General features: G+C 41.4%; 1 protein-coding gene across 1 annotated transcript; it reads left to right on the plus strand.

Annotated features, from left to right (window-relative positions):
• Positions 1-3,513: 3,513 nt before the first annotated feature.
• On the plus strand, positions 3,514-4,337 carry LOC149095852 (uncharacterized). The gene has a single exon (XM_089281742.1). It carries the CDS (start codon positions 3,973-3,975, stop codon positions 4,297-4,299), a length of 327 nt encoding a protein of 108 aa, XP_089137868.1. The 5' UTR covers positions 3,514-3,972; the 3' UTR covers positions 4,300-4,337.
• Positions 4,338-16,083: the final 11,746 nt, after the last annotated feature.

Below are 16,083 nucleotides of genomic sequence, written 5' to 3' on the forward strand. Positions count from 1 at the left end.
CGGCAGATCTTAGCATGCTTTCGGAGAATCTTAGAAAAGCAAATTTCGTCTTGTCCAGGCTTAGGGCAAACGTCAGCGATTCGACGTTTGCCCTGGCCTAAGACCGCCTAATCTGAGTCGAATTTAATTTCGGCAAACGTCGCACCATTCATCCACCTATTTCAAAATTAATAGGTTCGACGAATTAAGTTCCACTAAGATTCGACGTTTGCCCCAGGCCTTAAATTTGTTTCAGTTAATTTGAAAAGCAGATAGAAATTACGTTAAATATTAATTGATTTATTGAGGGCCAGGCCACGTTTAAAAAAAAAAAAAATCAGTGACTGTTATTTATTTATTTATTTATTTATTTATTTTTGATCTCCGCCCAATGAAATAAATTTAGTGTCAATTATTGATAGAAAGTAAAATAACTCCCTACACCAGTTCATAGTCAAGCCCATGTTTCTGAAAAACAAATGGACCGGTTTCTGTGGGAATTTTACACGCGCTAATTATTTAAGAAATAGAAAATATGTACCATGTTTCTATCGAGTTTTATATAATTACCCAAGTTATTCTCGCATCTTGATTGGTTCTCGCCTATGATCTATTAGAGGACAGACGCACGATTGACGTTATCATTTCAAATTTTTTCCCCCTGTGTTTTAAAATGACGGAAAGTTTTGAGAATTTAGATAATATTTTACATGACTGGGCAAAAGATAAGGTACAAGAAAGTCTTGTCCAGGCACTGAACAGGTACCAGAAGCATAGTCTAGCAGGAAGAAGAAAGATAAAGCCATTTCTATTTTAGAAAATGACTCAGAAAAATACTCGAGCAGTCTCAGTCGGCAGTCGAGCGAGACTAAACCAAGCACAAAATTGGTCTTGGTAAACCGAGAACCATTGCTTTTTCTCGAATTTAACAAACCCAATGAACAAAATGTTTATGAGATTAATTTATTTAAAACATTGAACTTTTCTCAGTCTCAAAATAATTGTTGACACAGTGATTGTCTGGAATGAAACATTAAAACCACTTCTTAAAATCATTGAAAATAAACACATAATCTTGCTTTCCGATGCGAATGTTCCAGTCCGTTTCAGAGCACAGCAGCGAGCAAAGTATAGCTCACTACAGCTCACGGCCAACTGTATCGGAGCTAAAAGGTGTCTCGACACTATTTCAAACTGATTTGAGAATCACCAACCACAGAGGACACAAATTTCCACCATCACTAACGCTCCTTTCATTCAAAACTCGAATCGAATGGCCTCCAGGTTGACCGCAACCCCAAGTTTTCCGAGCGTAGTTTTTCAACTCCTGCAATATTCGAGGCAACATCCAAGCTTTTCGGCTCACAGGGCTGCTCTGATGACAAAAACTGACTTGACTTATTCAGTTATAGATCACAGTTATAGATTCAGTAATAGATCACAGAAGACGTCAAAATGTGGTAAGAACATCAGTGACACACTCGGCTATCGCCTCGTACGCCACTTTTTTGTTCTTACCACAGTTTGACGTCATCTGTGATCTATTACTGAACAGACGCACGGCAACATGGAATCTATTTGTTAAATAGAAACACAAGCGAGTGCAAGTTTGGGAGAACGAGAAATCCACAGTTTTTTCGAATCCTCCCACACTTTCACAAGTGTTTCTATTAAACAATTAGATTATGAGCTCGAGATTTCTATCGCGTGACAGTTAATAAGGGCGCAGCCCGAGTCAACTATCACGCATAGAAATCGAGAGCAAATAATCTAATTGTTTTAGTACAAATCTACTACTCCTCCAAACCTTTATCTAAATCCTCTTCACAGACACTTCGAAAACGCCAAGAAGCGGCCGTCATTTTGTTAACAAGCGCGCACTGCTACGCTACTCACTATCTATCACAGAGTAGATAGTGAGTAGCGTAGCCAATCAGAGAACGGCATTCGTGATAGAATGCTAGTAGATTTATACTAAAACTCGAAAGAAACACGGAGAACATGTTTCTATCTCTTTTAGAAACACCGCGACGAAAAACAGAAAAATAGCTTGTATATACTTTGATCACCAAATTAGCAAATTGAATGTGGTTTAGCGTTGTCTGTACTCTTATCGACAACGAGTACGCGTCATCACAGTGGCCAAAATGTTGTGGACTCACGGGGCGCAGCTGAGTGAGTCCACAACAAATTTTGACTACTGTGATGACGCGTATCGTTGTCGATAAGAGTACAGACAACGCTAAACCACATCAACTAATAAATCAATATCAACTAATAAAAAAAAAGAAAATTTTTTTGCAAGAGCGCGAGGTGAAAAAGTCATTGCGAGACACATTGACGCGAGCAGCGTTGTCTAGATTCTTATCGACAACGGCAAATTAGCCAATCAGATTGCGAGATTAGTAGCAGTTGTGGTAAATAAATGGCACGCAGTGTACGCAGGAGCGATTACATTTAACTACCATTTCTAAAATTCTGGCTAGAAAATTGGAACATAAACAAACAAACGGATGCTTAAAAGTAACTAGAAGTAACTGAACGTACAACCTGTGTGGAGTGAGGAGAAGTGTAGACAATGGAAAAGGATGAAAAAAATAATGCACAGAAGAGTGGCGGTCTGAGCAAAATCCTTTCTATCAAAACTCCTAATTTTGACAAAGAACCCTCTCTAAACACCTGCCCTACTATGGCTTAATAGAGGCCACACAATAATCATCAAAGTGAATTGTGTTGAATTGATATTCAAAAGAATTCCTCCCTTCTACTAGTGGGATAATTATGTAAGAAATAAGTAAAGAGAATTTATTTGTTAACAGTAACACAGTGATGAAAGTGAAGAATGATCATCGCAGTAAATTTTCCAATTTAAGCAATTGGAAAGAAGAAGCCTGAGAAAATCAGGGCTTCAACGGGATTCGAACCCGTGACCTCCGCGATACCGGTGCGATGCTCTACCAACTGAGCTATTAAGTCACACGTTGGGAGCGAGGTCAATTAATTGAGTTCATAGCTTCTCGTGAGGAGTGAAATGATGTGAAGTATACATGAAATAATTCATATTTGAACTGCAGTTGTAGATGAAAGTGAAGAATGATCATCGCAGTAAATATTCCAATTTAAGCAACTGGAAAGAAGAAGCCTGAAAAAATCAGGGCTTCAACGGGATTCGAACACGGAAAATTTACTGCGATGATCATTCTTCACTTTCATCTACAACTGCAGTTCAAATATGAATTATTTCATATATCCTTCACATCATTTCACTCCTCACGGGAAGCTATGAACTCAATTAATTGACCTCGCTCCCAATGTGTGGCTTCATAGCTCAGTTGGTAGAGCATCGCACCGGTATCGCGGAGGTCACGGGTTGGAATCCCGTTGAAGCCCTGATTTTCTCAGGCTTCTTCTTTCCAATTGCTTAAATTAGAAAATTTACTGCGATGATCATTCTTCACTTTAATCTACAACCGCAGTTCAAATATGAATTATTTCATATATACTTCACAGTAACACAGTGATGTTTTGCAGCTGCGATTTCAGTATTAGTAATTTTTTTTTTTTTTTTGGCTTGTGGCCTTCAGATCATTGGAAACAGTGCCGTATTTTGTTTTCCCAGCTCAGAAAACACCTTAGAGAGATTTCTTGAATGTTTTCACATAACAACAGTGTTGAATGCAATGTAACTTACACGCCAAAAAATAAATAAAATTTTATCAAAATACAGAACTATGATTCAACATGAATAATTAGCTCTCATGGATTCATTTGGATCTTATAAGGTAACTAAATGGTCCGATATAAAGACAGACACCTTTTTCTTTTCAGGTGGCTTATATCAGCCCTTTTAGGGATAACGGGCACTTCACTCCAAGACAACGGAAGTTCAACCAAACACTGTCATCTTTGCGATCTGTGGTAGAACGATCAATTCACCTCTTAAAAGGGCGCTGGCGAAAGTTGGGATTGCTAAATCATATAGATGTAGAACTGATGGTTCATTTAATTTTAGCCTCATGTGTTTTGCACAATTACTGCCTTCTCAAGGATGATTTTGATGCGGGCTATTTTCTTGATAATACTGACGACGACGACGACGATGATGATGATGATGATGATGATGATGATGATGATGATGATGGTACTCATGGAAGTGATGCCAATAATGATTCTACACCAGGGGGTCGAGATGGCCTACGAGTAGCAGAAGCTAAAAGAGTTCAATTAATGAATATTGTTGTTTATGGAAGGATTGCTATTGGGAGTGTAAGAACGGTTTTAATCCCAGCTATTGATGGCAATTTGGTTCTGAATAAATGAGATTAAAAGATGAAAAAGTTTTGTTTTTCCTTATAAAATGCACTGCCTCATTGTTTTCTAGTGCATACATGTACATGCAATCTGCGATTCTTGTGTCTTGTAGGGGGCAAATTCAAGGAGAAGAGTATGCCCCCCTCCCCCATTGACTAACACTGAATGATGACCCACCTTGCTTTAAGGTGGCTGAACACAGTTTTTTGCGTATGCTCCTCAGTCTTCATTTCTGGTGCCAGGCAGCATGGGTACAAAGATTGCTAAAAAAAAGAAAATGGCACTGATAAAGTAATGACATATTTGTTCCTGACCTGTTCCACATGTTATTCCTTCTCAAAATAACACGCTGTTGTTCAGCCACCTTAAGTCATGGATCTGACCCTGTGCAGTCTACATTGTTTAGGTAATCTCACGTTTCAACATTTTTCAGACAAGAAAGCTTTTATTTATCAAATTTAAAGTTGTGAAATTGTCAACAAAGCAAACCAAGCATGACAAAAAAAGATATTTGTAGCGTATTGATTACCATAGCAACATCGTTATGCTATTATGCCGATCACTCGTTACTGTAATATTGTGAAACTACTGCATGATGTAAAAGTACTGGTTCTGCGTGAAAGTAGAATTGTACGGAATAAAGGGAATGATAATGATGAATAAAGTAGATTAGATATGTGACACGAGAGAGAGTATTTCTCTGTCTCGGTAAAGGTAATATGTCCTAAATGACTACACAACAATGTTGTTGAAAATGTGTTTCATCACCCACAAAGAACAACATTTTTTTAAAGATTTTTCTATAGCTGGCTTGAGCACTTTTAGAACAATTTGGATTACAACCAACATCCATAAAACGCAACATGGGTATACTACTTGTTGAAACGAAACATTCTAAGCATGATGATTATTCAATTGATGATTCAGTTCAACAGATTCAGACAATTCTATCCAAGGGTTTACTTCTAGCTTACAAAGGTAATTATTGTGAAAACGGGAGCTGATTCAAACAAGAGTTTACTTGATTTCAAACAAGAGTTTACTCGAGAACTACAACATGGTGTCAGGAGTGGTTGTCAATTTCTGAACTGCTCACCGCTACCGTATCTTCAGCGAACCAGGTCAATAGTTAATCCTGTTTCACGCTCGTCGGAACCAAGATGGCGGAGCTCGCGGGGTTACCGATTCCGACTATGGATTAGTGTGCAGTGGCTGGAGGTCGTCTAGGAAAAGGCGACGTTTTTTTTCGTTTTTCCAAAGGTTTGGAGGAAAATTTTGACGCAAATGGATAATTAAATTCCTGAGAAGTCTAAACGAAGGACTTTTACGGTTTCTTGACTTTTAAAAAAGTTGAAATTATTAAAAAAAACTGACGCGTGTGGGTACACAACTTCAATTTTAAATGAAAATTCAATCCGAGCGATCTTTTTCAGGCGCAAAGTTTAACAATATCTCAAGAAATAATTGGAAATCGCTATTTGAACTAAATTTTAGTAACAATTCTACTAAAACAACTAGATTATTCGCTCTCGATTTCTATGAGGTGATAGTCAATTTGGCCTTCGGCCTCATCAACTATCACCTCATAGAAATCGAGAGCGAATAATCTAATTGTTAAGTATGAACTAGTTCCATCATGTTGCACAACACTAGAACTTGATTCACTACTGTCACTGATGATGGAGCTTGGGGTATCTGTCCTGCTAAAACACACAGTTGAACAAGTTTCAGTTGGTGGATGTCGTAGTATCGCTTAGAAACCTGTCTTAGCTTCCTCTCTGTGGTCGCTTGTTAGTCCCAGGCCCCCGATATATATATATATATAAGCAGTATTCATAATGTAACTTGTGACTTCTTCCTACATCGTACTCGTGTGATTTAAGCGTGTGTTTTTCCTTCGCCGTACGCCTCCTAGTTTACTCGAGAACTACAACATGGTTTCAGGAGTGGTTGTCAATTTGTGAACTGCTCACCGCTACCGTATCTTCAGCGAACCAGGTCAATAGTTAATCCTGTTTCACGCTCGTCGGAACCAAGATGGCGGAACTCGCGGGGTTACCGATTCCGACTATGGATTGGCATTCGCCGGACGCTCCTCAAGCGCTCAAGAAGTTTAAAGCTCGATGCAAACTTTACTTCTCTGGCCCGCTGAAAGAAAAATCGGTGGAAGAACAAATAAACTACCTTCTCATCTGGTCGGGCGACGATGGCATCGAATTAGTTTCCACGTGGGCTTTATCTGCCGTGGAGAAGAAGAAACTCGATACTTACTGGACTAACTTTGAAAACTACTTGTCTCCGAAGAACAACTTTCGGATCTCAAGGACCCTAAAGCAATAACCTGGTGAGACAGTGGACTCATTTGTGAAGAAATTCAAATTCTGGTCGAAGAATGTCGGTTTACGAGCCCTGGTGAGCATATCATCGATGCTGTCTTCTTTGGTTCTAATTCCAAGCGTACGCAAACCAAACTCCTAGACAAGGACATCACTCTCACGCTTGATACTGCGCTGGATATCGCCCGGACTGAAGAGGTCACTAGTAACCAAATTAAAGAAATTTCACCTGGTACTTCAACTCACATTGACGCGCTAAATCGTGATCCTTCCATCTGGCCCCGCTGCCCCACGATTCGTTTATGTGAATGTTGCGGCACCGAGTACGATATTTCTGAGCGACATTTTTGTCCTGCTTATGGTTCAAAATGCGGTGCATGCGAAAAAGAGAATCACTGGAGAAAAGTGTCTCGTTCATCAAAGCCTGACAAAAAGGGGAAGACTAAGGGTGATCATCAACAGCATTCTAAACCTCCAAAAGAGAAACCTGATAGAAAGAAGCATTTCCATAGCCTTGAGGCTCGTGATCAAAGTGAAGACAGCCCCCAAACATCAGTTCCATATCAGCTATTCTTCCATACCTTGTCAGTTAATCGGGTCACCAAGAATGACACTCAAGCCTTCCTAAAGGTGGAAGTGGTCTCAGATCATTGTAAGAAACCGCTCTTGTGTGAGGTTGACACTGGCGCTAAGGGAAACGTTATCCCTCTGAATACGTACAATTCGATCTTCCCAAATGCATCCTGTAACCCTGGTGGCATTCCCACTAGCCTCACACCATCTAGCACCATCATCACTGCGTTTGGTGGACATGCTGTTGGTTATCATGGCACTTGTGTACTCAAACTGGAATATGGTGGCTCCTGTAGATCATACCCATTTCATGTTGTTGATGCTGATGGTCCAACCATATTAGGCCTACCAACATGTACAGATTTGAACATGGTAGCCAAGAATTTCAGCATCACAAACCAAGAAGGGGCTTCCAAACCAAGCACTCCCACCTTGACCTATCTGCGACCCAGATCCAGTTGCTGAAGAGCAGGTGCTCAAACAGTTCAAAGATTGCTTTGAAGGTGTTGATTGCTTTCAGGGCGAATATCACATAACAGTTGATCCTGCCGTTCCCCGAGTTGTGCACCCTCTACGAAGAGTTCCAGAGGCCCTCAGGGAGCCCCTGAAGAAGGACTTGACCCATTGGTTGAGCAAGAAATCTTAGCAAAGGTTACTGAGCCTACTGACTGGGTCAACTCCCTTGTATGCGTCGCTAAGAGCACTGGTGTATGACACATTTAATTTCATACACCACTACATTTTTGCAATTATTGTACATCTTAGTAACAATTTTTTATTTCATTAGAAACTGGGTAGACGTTGCTCCAGCTTTGAATTTATAAAGAAACCATGTCACCCAGAGAGAAGCAGCTAACAATGGAGATCCTGTACATGGGCTGTATGAGCAGTAAGGGGTCTGAATATGAGGACCAAGAAGACAACATCACATGAGAGAAGAAGAGGAAACTTGTTGGTTATGCCAAGAGAAAGTTTTCTTGGGAGAGGACACGTCTCACCAGCATCAAAGCAAAGCTGGACAAAGCCCATCGTAATAATCTAACTCCGCATGCAAGGGCAATGGCAAAACCTAGGCGTTCTGGTAGCATGTCAGGTAGTATAGTATTAAAAAGTTTCACGCCAAACATTGCCATGGCAATTTTAAAATTTCACATGTGATCATAAGTAAACACTGAAATTTCATGCAAAATTAAGGAGTCAACCGTGATATTATCAGTGTACTCTTGACTGTGTGTACCCTTCCCTCCCCTACAAAATGCAAGGTTACAGGCACTGGCTACCCCGGATCATCATTTGAATAACTTCTGCTTGCTTTGCTCGCAAAATAAAATTGTGACAGTGAGATATTCGAAGTTTTATTTCACTTTGTGAAACAGGGAAGTGTTAGCTTGCTTATTAATTGGAGAGTCGAATTTTGTGTTTCAACTTCATTTGACTTTGCCTAAGTGCTTGTGCCTTGAGTACTAAAAAGAAAACCAAGGCATATCAAAGCCTCAAGCCATTCTCACACTGAGCACTTAAGAATGGGTAACCCGAAAACACTGACCCCCGGTCCGCGGACTACCCTACGGACCGGTCCATGGACTACCCCTACGGACCCCTCTACGGACCACCCTAAAATAGTGTAAAAAATAATAAATAAAGATTTCACTTATGGGTTGTCAAATAGATTCAGACTTGTGTCGGTGATTTTTCGAGTGGTTGCACTGTGCAAATGTAACAGACTCGGGTTTTTAACACCCCAACCCCCCACCCCTCCCCCAAAAAATGCCTAAAAGCCGTTTTCAGCGTAAGGACATGACGATGGTAAGAAGGAAAGTTCCTACCTTCCATTCGTGGCTTAATCAGGCTATGGAAGATATATTTTAGGCCGTTAATTGTTGTTTGTATCTGTTATTCCGCTGAGCAAATTGTGAAGCCTGGAACGAGTTCACGAACCCACGGGAAAATGGTCTAAACAAAATGGCAGAGGGAAAAGAGCACAAATTTCGAGGCTTCCCGGAGGCTTCCCCGTACGCGTCTTTCGTATATTTTATGGCCACAGCAAAGGAAATAGCAATGTGTAGTGATTTAAATTGCACCCGAGCCTGAACCCAGGTCTGTTACATTTGTACAATGTAACGTTCGGAATTTCGCCGTCAGGAGTAATCTATTAGACAACCCGTAAATGAAATATTTCATTTATTAATTTTATTATATTTTGTGGGGTGGTCCGTAGAGGGGTCCGTAGGGGTAGTCCATGGACCGGTCCGTAGGGTAGTCCGCGGACCCGGTCCGTAGTGGGGGTCCGCGGACCGGGGGCCAGTGTTTTCGGGTTACCCCTTAAGAATAATATATTACTAGAATTACTATCACCTACTTAAGTTTATATTTTAATCATAGACAAATTCAGTTTCAATTATTGAAGAGGAGAGTGAAAACATAAACTTCTAATAAGTCAGTAATGGCCCCTACCCTCAGGTGTAAGCCCAGCCCATAGAGGTTAACACTACAGACATTGCACTCTTTGATCTGAGTGTATTTGGGCATTTTATTATGTAGAAAATTATGACTATTTCTGTTAATTTAAGCCTACAAGAAGTATGCTTTCATTCTATTCAAGAAGGCAAATATTGCTGATTATTTTTAGTAACATGTGATCAATGGTTAGAAGATAGGAGAATTTTGTTATGTAAAAGTTACATAAATATGGTATTTGACATAGTATTATTTATCACATTTGGAATTTAATCATCAGATCATATGCTGTGAATAAAGGACACCTGAAAAGGAAAAAACTGTTATTGCGTACATACATGGGTGGTATTTCAGTAAAGAACTGGGTTGGTGTTTTATAAAAACAATTGTAATCATGAAAACAACTGAGCTGATTACAACAAATTATTATCCAATAGTATCATTACTATTAACTGGCAAATTCTGAGCCAGAATTTCCATAAACATGACAACGAAGAACAGACTGAATTGAGGAAATTCTGTGTACATCAATTAAGCAGCACTTAAAAATGAGTTTCAGACAAGTTTAATTGCCATCATTAATAGAACATTAAAACGGTAGGTTTAAGTGTCTTAAACATCAACTTAAACCGACTAAACTTGAGTTTAAGACATGATTAATCCATGTTTAAGAAGACTTAAATATTTTTTTTGTCCTTGTGTACGGCTTCGATGCACGCAGCGGTTACTGGAATATCAAGCTTACCCAGGAGAGCTCGCTGTTGACTACCTTTAATTCGCCGTTTGGAAGATACAGATTTTTACGTCTGCCTTTCGGCCTAGTTTGTGCCCAAGACATTTTCCAAAGGAAAGTGGACGAAACCTTTGGTGACCTACCATGTGTCACTGGAGTTGCGCCTGACATTGTTGTGTATGGCTACAGCAGTGATTTTAGCGATCATGATGAAAACCTTCGTGCTGTTCTTCGGTGTGCTCGTGAGACTGTTCTTCGCTTGAACCTGGACAAATGTAAATTCAGGTGCAATCCAATTCTCTTTTTTGACCATGTCGTAGGTGCTGAAGGTCTCAGCCTGATCTACGGAAGATCGACTCCATACTGTCTATGGACCCCTCGACCAGCCTTGCAGATCTACAAACATTCCTTGGGATGGTCCAGTTCCTGAGTCGTTTCATTCCTAACTTGCCATCCGTAGCAGCTAGTCTCTGGGCACTCACCAAGAAAACAAGTGAATTTGTCTAGAGTCCTGAGCATCAGTCTGCCGCAGACCGCATCAAGAAGGCAATCGTGACCCCTACCTCGTTGCAGTACTTTGACAGTACCTAACCTGTAACCATTCAGGTGGATGCCTCAGAGAGGGGTTTAGGTGCTGTTCTCCTACAAGCTTATGGTTCAGTGGAGTTCGCTAGCAAGTTGTTGACCTCAACGGAGAGTCGTTACTCCAACATTGAGATGGAAATGTTAGCTGTCCTGTTTGGCTTGGAGAAGTTCCATTATTATGCCTATGGCCGGCCCGTTGTTTTGGAATCCGACCACAAGTCGCTAGAAGCTATCTTCAGAAAGCATCTGTCAAGTGCACCAGCCCGCATCGCTAGGATGATCCTGCGCATACAGAAGTACGACGCACAAATCAAATATGTCCCCGGAAAGGACATACCTGTCGCTGACGCTCTTTCAAGAATCAGCTCTTGTTATGGTGAAGCTGTAGAAGGGCTTGATGTTTCTGTACACGAGGTCCATCTTAATCTTAATGCAAGCCCAACGAGATTGTCCCAGATGAGAGAAGAAACTGATAAGGATACAACCTTATAAGCCCTGCGTGAAATCATTATCCATGGATGGCCTGAAAAGAGATCTAACTGCCCCGCCTATCTTCATGCTCACTGGAAGTATTGTGATGAGCTTACCGTAGCTGATGATCTGATCCTGAAGGGCACGCGTATTGTCATCCCTGAGTCTCTTCAACCTGATGTCCTGAAAAAGCTACATTATGCCCATCAGGGTGCTGAGAAATGCAAGCTCAGGGCAAAGGGATCAGTATCTTGGGCAAAAATCAACCAGGATATTGAAGAGCTGGTTAAGAGCTGCCCCCCCCTCCCCCCAGCGTCACCAGAAGTTGAATGTCAAGGAACCTTTGCTGCCTCATGATGCACCGCAGAAGCCATGGTATATGATATATTCTAATGGAGCAATGCCAACTACCTGTTAGTCGTTGACTACTATAGTAAGTTTCCTGTGGTAAAAAAAAGCTCACTAGCATCCAGTCATCTGCAGTCATTGCACACCTGTCTTCGAGGAACATGGGATTCGGAGTAAACTGGTAACAAACAATGGCTCACAGTATACACCTGCCGCCTTCCAGGAGTTCAGTCGTAGCTATGGATTTACTCACGTCACATCCAGTTCCCTGTATCCTCAGTCCAATGGTTTTAGTGAGAGGACAGTGCAGACTGCGAAGGATCTTTTGCACAAGTGCAAGGAATCTGGCCAGGATCCTCATTTGGCTATGCTTTGTCTCCGTAGTACCCCCCTCAGTCGTGATCTACCTTCACCTGCAGAGCTTCTGAATGGCCGAGTATATCAGAAAAATCTACCAGTTGTGTTAAAGCCCTCGTTCTTTGCAGGTGGAGACATCAACATTAAACGTCAACTCAGACAAGAGAAGCAGAAGGTGCGATATGATAAAACAGGCCGACAGTCACTTCGTTCGCTGTTCACAGGAGATTACATTCGAGTCTTAAATCCAGCTAGCGGTACCTGGACGCCAGGCATTGTCCAATATGTGGCAGATACCCCACGTTCATACCTGGTAGCCACTGAGAAACGTGGAACACTTCAGAAAAACCGTCGTCATCTTCGTGCTACTGGAGCGTCTTTTCAGTTCCGAAGCGATGAAGTCCCTGACGATGTTCCAGTTGCCGACTCCATCTCGTGTGCAGCGGATCGCGAAGAACGTAGTACCAGTAGTGCCCCTGTATCCCCTGTAAGCGCTGCCTGCTCCTCTGCGGAGCCACCCGAGTCTGTATCGCCAAGCTCAACTGCGGATCCTTCTCCTGTACAGCCACTTTGTAGATCCAGTGGAAGAATCAAGGCTCCAGATAACCTGAACTTATAAGCATGCAGTGTGTACGTGCATCTTCGCATTTGCTTTCATTTCTAAGCGTAGAGTTGTTGTGATCAGTTTTTTTTCCCTTAAGAAAAGGGGGATGTCGTAGTATCGCTTAGAAACCTGCCTCGGCTTCCGGTCTGCGGTCGCTTGTTAGTTCCCAGGCCCCCAATATATATAAGCACTATTCATAATGCAACTTGTGACTTTTTGCTACATCGTGCTCGTGTAATTAAAGTGTGTGTTTTTCCTTCGCCCTACGTCTCCTAGTTTCCTCGAGAACTACAAGAGTGGAGACGGGTCAATAAATCGTGCAGAATATTATTTCCATTGGCATATCAAAACCATAAGTAAAAATAAACATGTTACAAAAGAATTCATCATTCAGTATTCACACCATTTCTTGGAGTTAAATTATTGTAGGCTGCAAAAAATTTAAATTCAGCGTACAAGCTCCGATAAGATGAACAACGGGGATATTCATTTACTGCGGCACTGCTTTTTGGTGTCTGTTTGTATTCTACTTCACTAAGCACATACGAAAACATTGCTGGTCCACAACACCATACGCCCGCGAAAAGTAAAGCTTCCTAATGTGTGTGGTTTTCCACATGAGGAACTACCCCCAGAAAGCGTATAACGGTATATTACTCCGATTACTCACCGTGGTGGGTCGAGGGATCACCAACATACTTATGAGATGAAAGAGAGACATACCAGGCGTAAGCAGATCACATGCTCCGCACTGAAGCATTTGTGAAACCATCTTTCATCATTGATGAGCTCAATAGCCTCGCGATCAAAGGCAATCCAAGCCAAAAGGCCTTGAACTAGTAAAAACAAGCAAATGAAACGCTCATTTTCCATTCGAAACTTCCGTTTGGGAATTTTGGTCTACCTTCCAAAAAATCCCGTTTTCCCGAGAAAATTTCCCTGCGGAGAGACAAAATTAAGCTTTCCATTTACATTCAATCCGAAATTTCCGGAATTTTTGGGTAAATGGTAAACAACCTATGAGTTCGTGCGGTTATCTCGTCTTCTCTTCCTGGTAAGTTTTTTTTTTTTTCATTTCATTTAAACGCCCCGCAGGACTTCACTTCCACAACTTTGGGGCGTTGGCTACGAACTTTTGTAAGTGCAGCAGGAATAGACAATCAAATTTTTAAAGCTCACTCTTTGCGTGGTACATCTACAACAGCAGCTGGCAATGCTTTTATCCCGACTGGTCGTCTGCTTCAACTTTCAGAGCATTTTACTATAAACCCTTTTTTAATTCAGTCTGGGGTCGGGGTCTTATCCCCAAAGTAGCTCTATGCTCCTCTACTCTTCGGTTGAATTTTATTATTTATAGTTAAACTATTAAGATATTTTATTATGCTCATAATAAAATGCTCATTGCTTATAATAGCGGTGTAACATTTGTTCCCTTATATATTTCGAACGGAGTCTGTGAAATACAATCGAGTGCGCGTTGGATATGAGTCGGCTATAATCGTCTCATATCCAACAACAAGCGCGAGTGGAATAATAGACTTCATTGCGGATAAGGTGAAGCAAGTAGCTCTTTGAAAAGATTACGAAATTGCCTCTGTCCTACTCCCCAGAGGTCTTTTGGTTCTTATTGTGTTTGTTCATTCACACATTTTAGGGAGTCCGCGAAAGCAAATTTCCTTAGTCGCAGCATCCAAAACAAACATGGCATCGTAGATCGTGTCTTAGCACCTAACTGACACCTTTAAAGAGTTCGAGTTGGTTAAGAATCGACGACAAGACTCGACCGATGAAAAAGAGGATAACAATGGTTCAGAAGCAATGATATCGTCTTTCGGGTTCACGACACAGTTTTCCAGTCACAAGAAATTCTGAGATAAAAAAGGTTTTCCTCAACATGCTAAACAAAACAAAATCCCACTACGGATCACTACAGACAAGTTTTAAATGTACTTTTAACGTCTGCGGTGTGAAAATTTCTCTATTTCAACCGAATTCATCTATATTTATTTAGCTACATTCTCTTCTATATACCATCATGAGTTTGGATGGCGCAAACATATCTGTAGGGAAGGTTTATGGAATATATATTCATGTTCCCGATCTTTACATGGTTCACCTGTTTATCATAGCGCCCGAGGAAGGAGCCCGTTTCCTTATCCAGTCGATGACATTTTTGCAGTCATAAGGAATCGAGATTTTGGGAATATTCAGCTCGTCCCTTCCTCTTAAGGGCAGGCGCTGTCAAACCATAACGCCCCTTCGTCACATGAATTTGGAGAGGAAAATCGAAGTGATTACAGCGCACAGAAGCGGTGTCCGGAATCCCTCCGAACACGACCCGCTGAAGCCAATCCAGTCGAACCTCCCCGTAAGCAGACACGGCCTCTGGACCAGAAAAACTATCTGCTTAAGACAGGTGTCTGCTCATGGAAGGTTCAAAATAGAGTGTTTCTATGTGGTTGGGACCATTTCTAACTGTCCACTTTTTAAAGAGAGCTGTCAGATAGCGGAAGTCCATCTGTACACCGATAAAGTTCATCTTTACAAACTGGCGGCAAGTTAAAGGATAACAATTATGGAGGACCAATGATTTTCATCTCGGTTAATGTCTCAAAAAGTCTTGTTTGCTTTTTTACCGTGGAGCGTTCCATTGTCAAAGAGGACGAAAACCAAGAGCTAGACACTTTCACGCTATAGCTGGTCAGTTCACTGTCGTGCCATTGGAAAGAAAAAACGGTGACCATTCAATATGTTCAATCAGGAATCCAAGATTTGATAGATGTCTGATATTCGAACCACCACCGTTTTTCATACCTGCATTATTCAGAGACATTTTTCACCCACATTTATAGAGGTTTGTGTCGACACGCAATGTTGGTCTCCTTCGGAAGGGTACCAATATGGCACACCCTAACCGTAAACCCAGTCATCACGCGACAGCTCTCTCGGACCGCCAGTTTACTGCCATTCAGCGCAAGAGCTTGGAATTGAAAACGTAATCTATTACAAAAAATCGAACCCTGCCTGACTTTTTCTACGCGTTAAGGATACTCAACGGATCTGCTCTTTGAGTTATGTTTCCCAGCCGTTTTCTCGCTGTCTGGGAAACTCCTGGGCACTCACCGTCATTAACCTTACTCTAAGCTGGAATGCGGGTATTTCACGCAGATTGCTTGTACTCGCTAGCTTGTTGAATTTTGTTTACCCGTGTGAATTCCTCCCTCTCCTCACTGAAGGTTTAGATACGATCATGGATCCACAGCTAATTGCTATCACCTAAGCCCTCTGGAGCCACACCCATTCCTCTCCCTACTAAACGGGTGTAGACT

Source organism: Orbicella faveolata, unplaced genomic scaffold (assembly GCF_042242905.1).
Source record: "Orbicella faveolata isolate gen_17 unplaced genomic scaffold, um_ofav_v1 contig_48, whole genome shotgun sequence".
Classification (NCBI taxonomy): domain Eukaryota; kingdom Metazoa; phylum Cnidaria; class Anthozoa; order Scleractinia; family Merulinidae; genus Orbicella; species Orbicella faveolata.

Bases quoted from the DNA above. Each gene is read 5' to 3' on its own strand.
- LOC149095852 (XM_089281742.1), top strand. From the start codon at position 3,973: ATGGTTCATTTAATTTTAGCCTCATGTGTTTTGCACAATTACTGCCTT.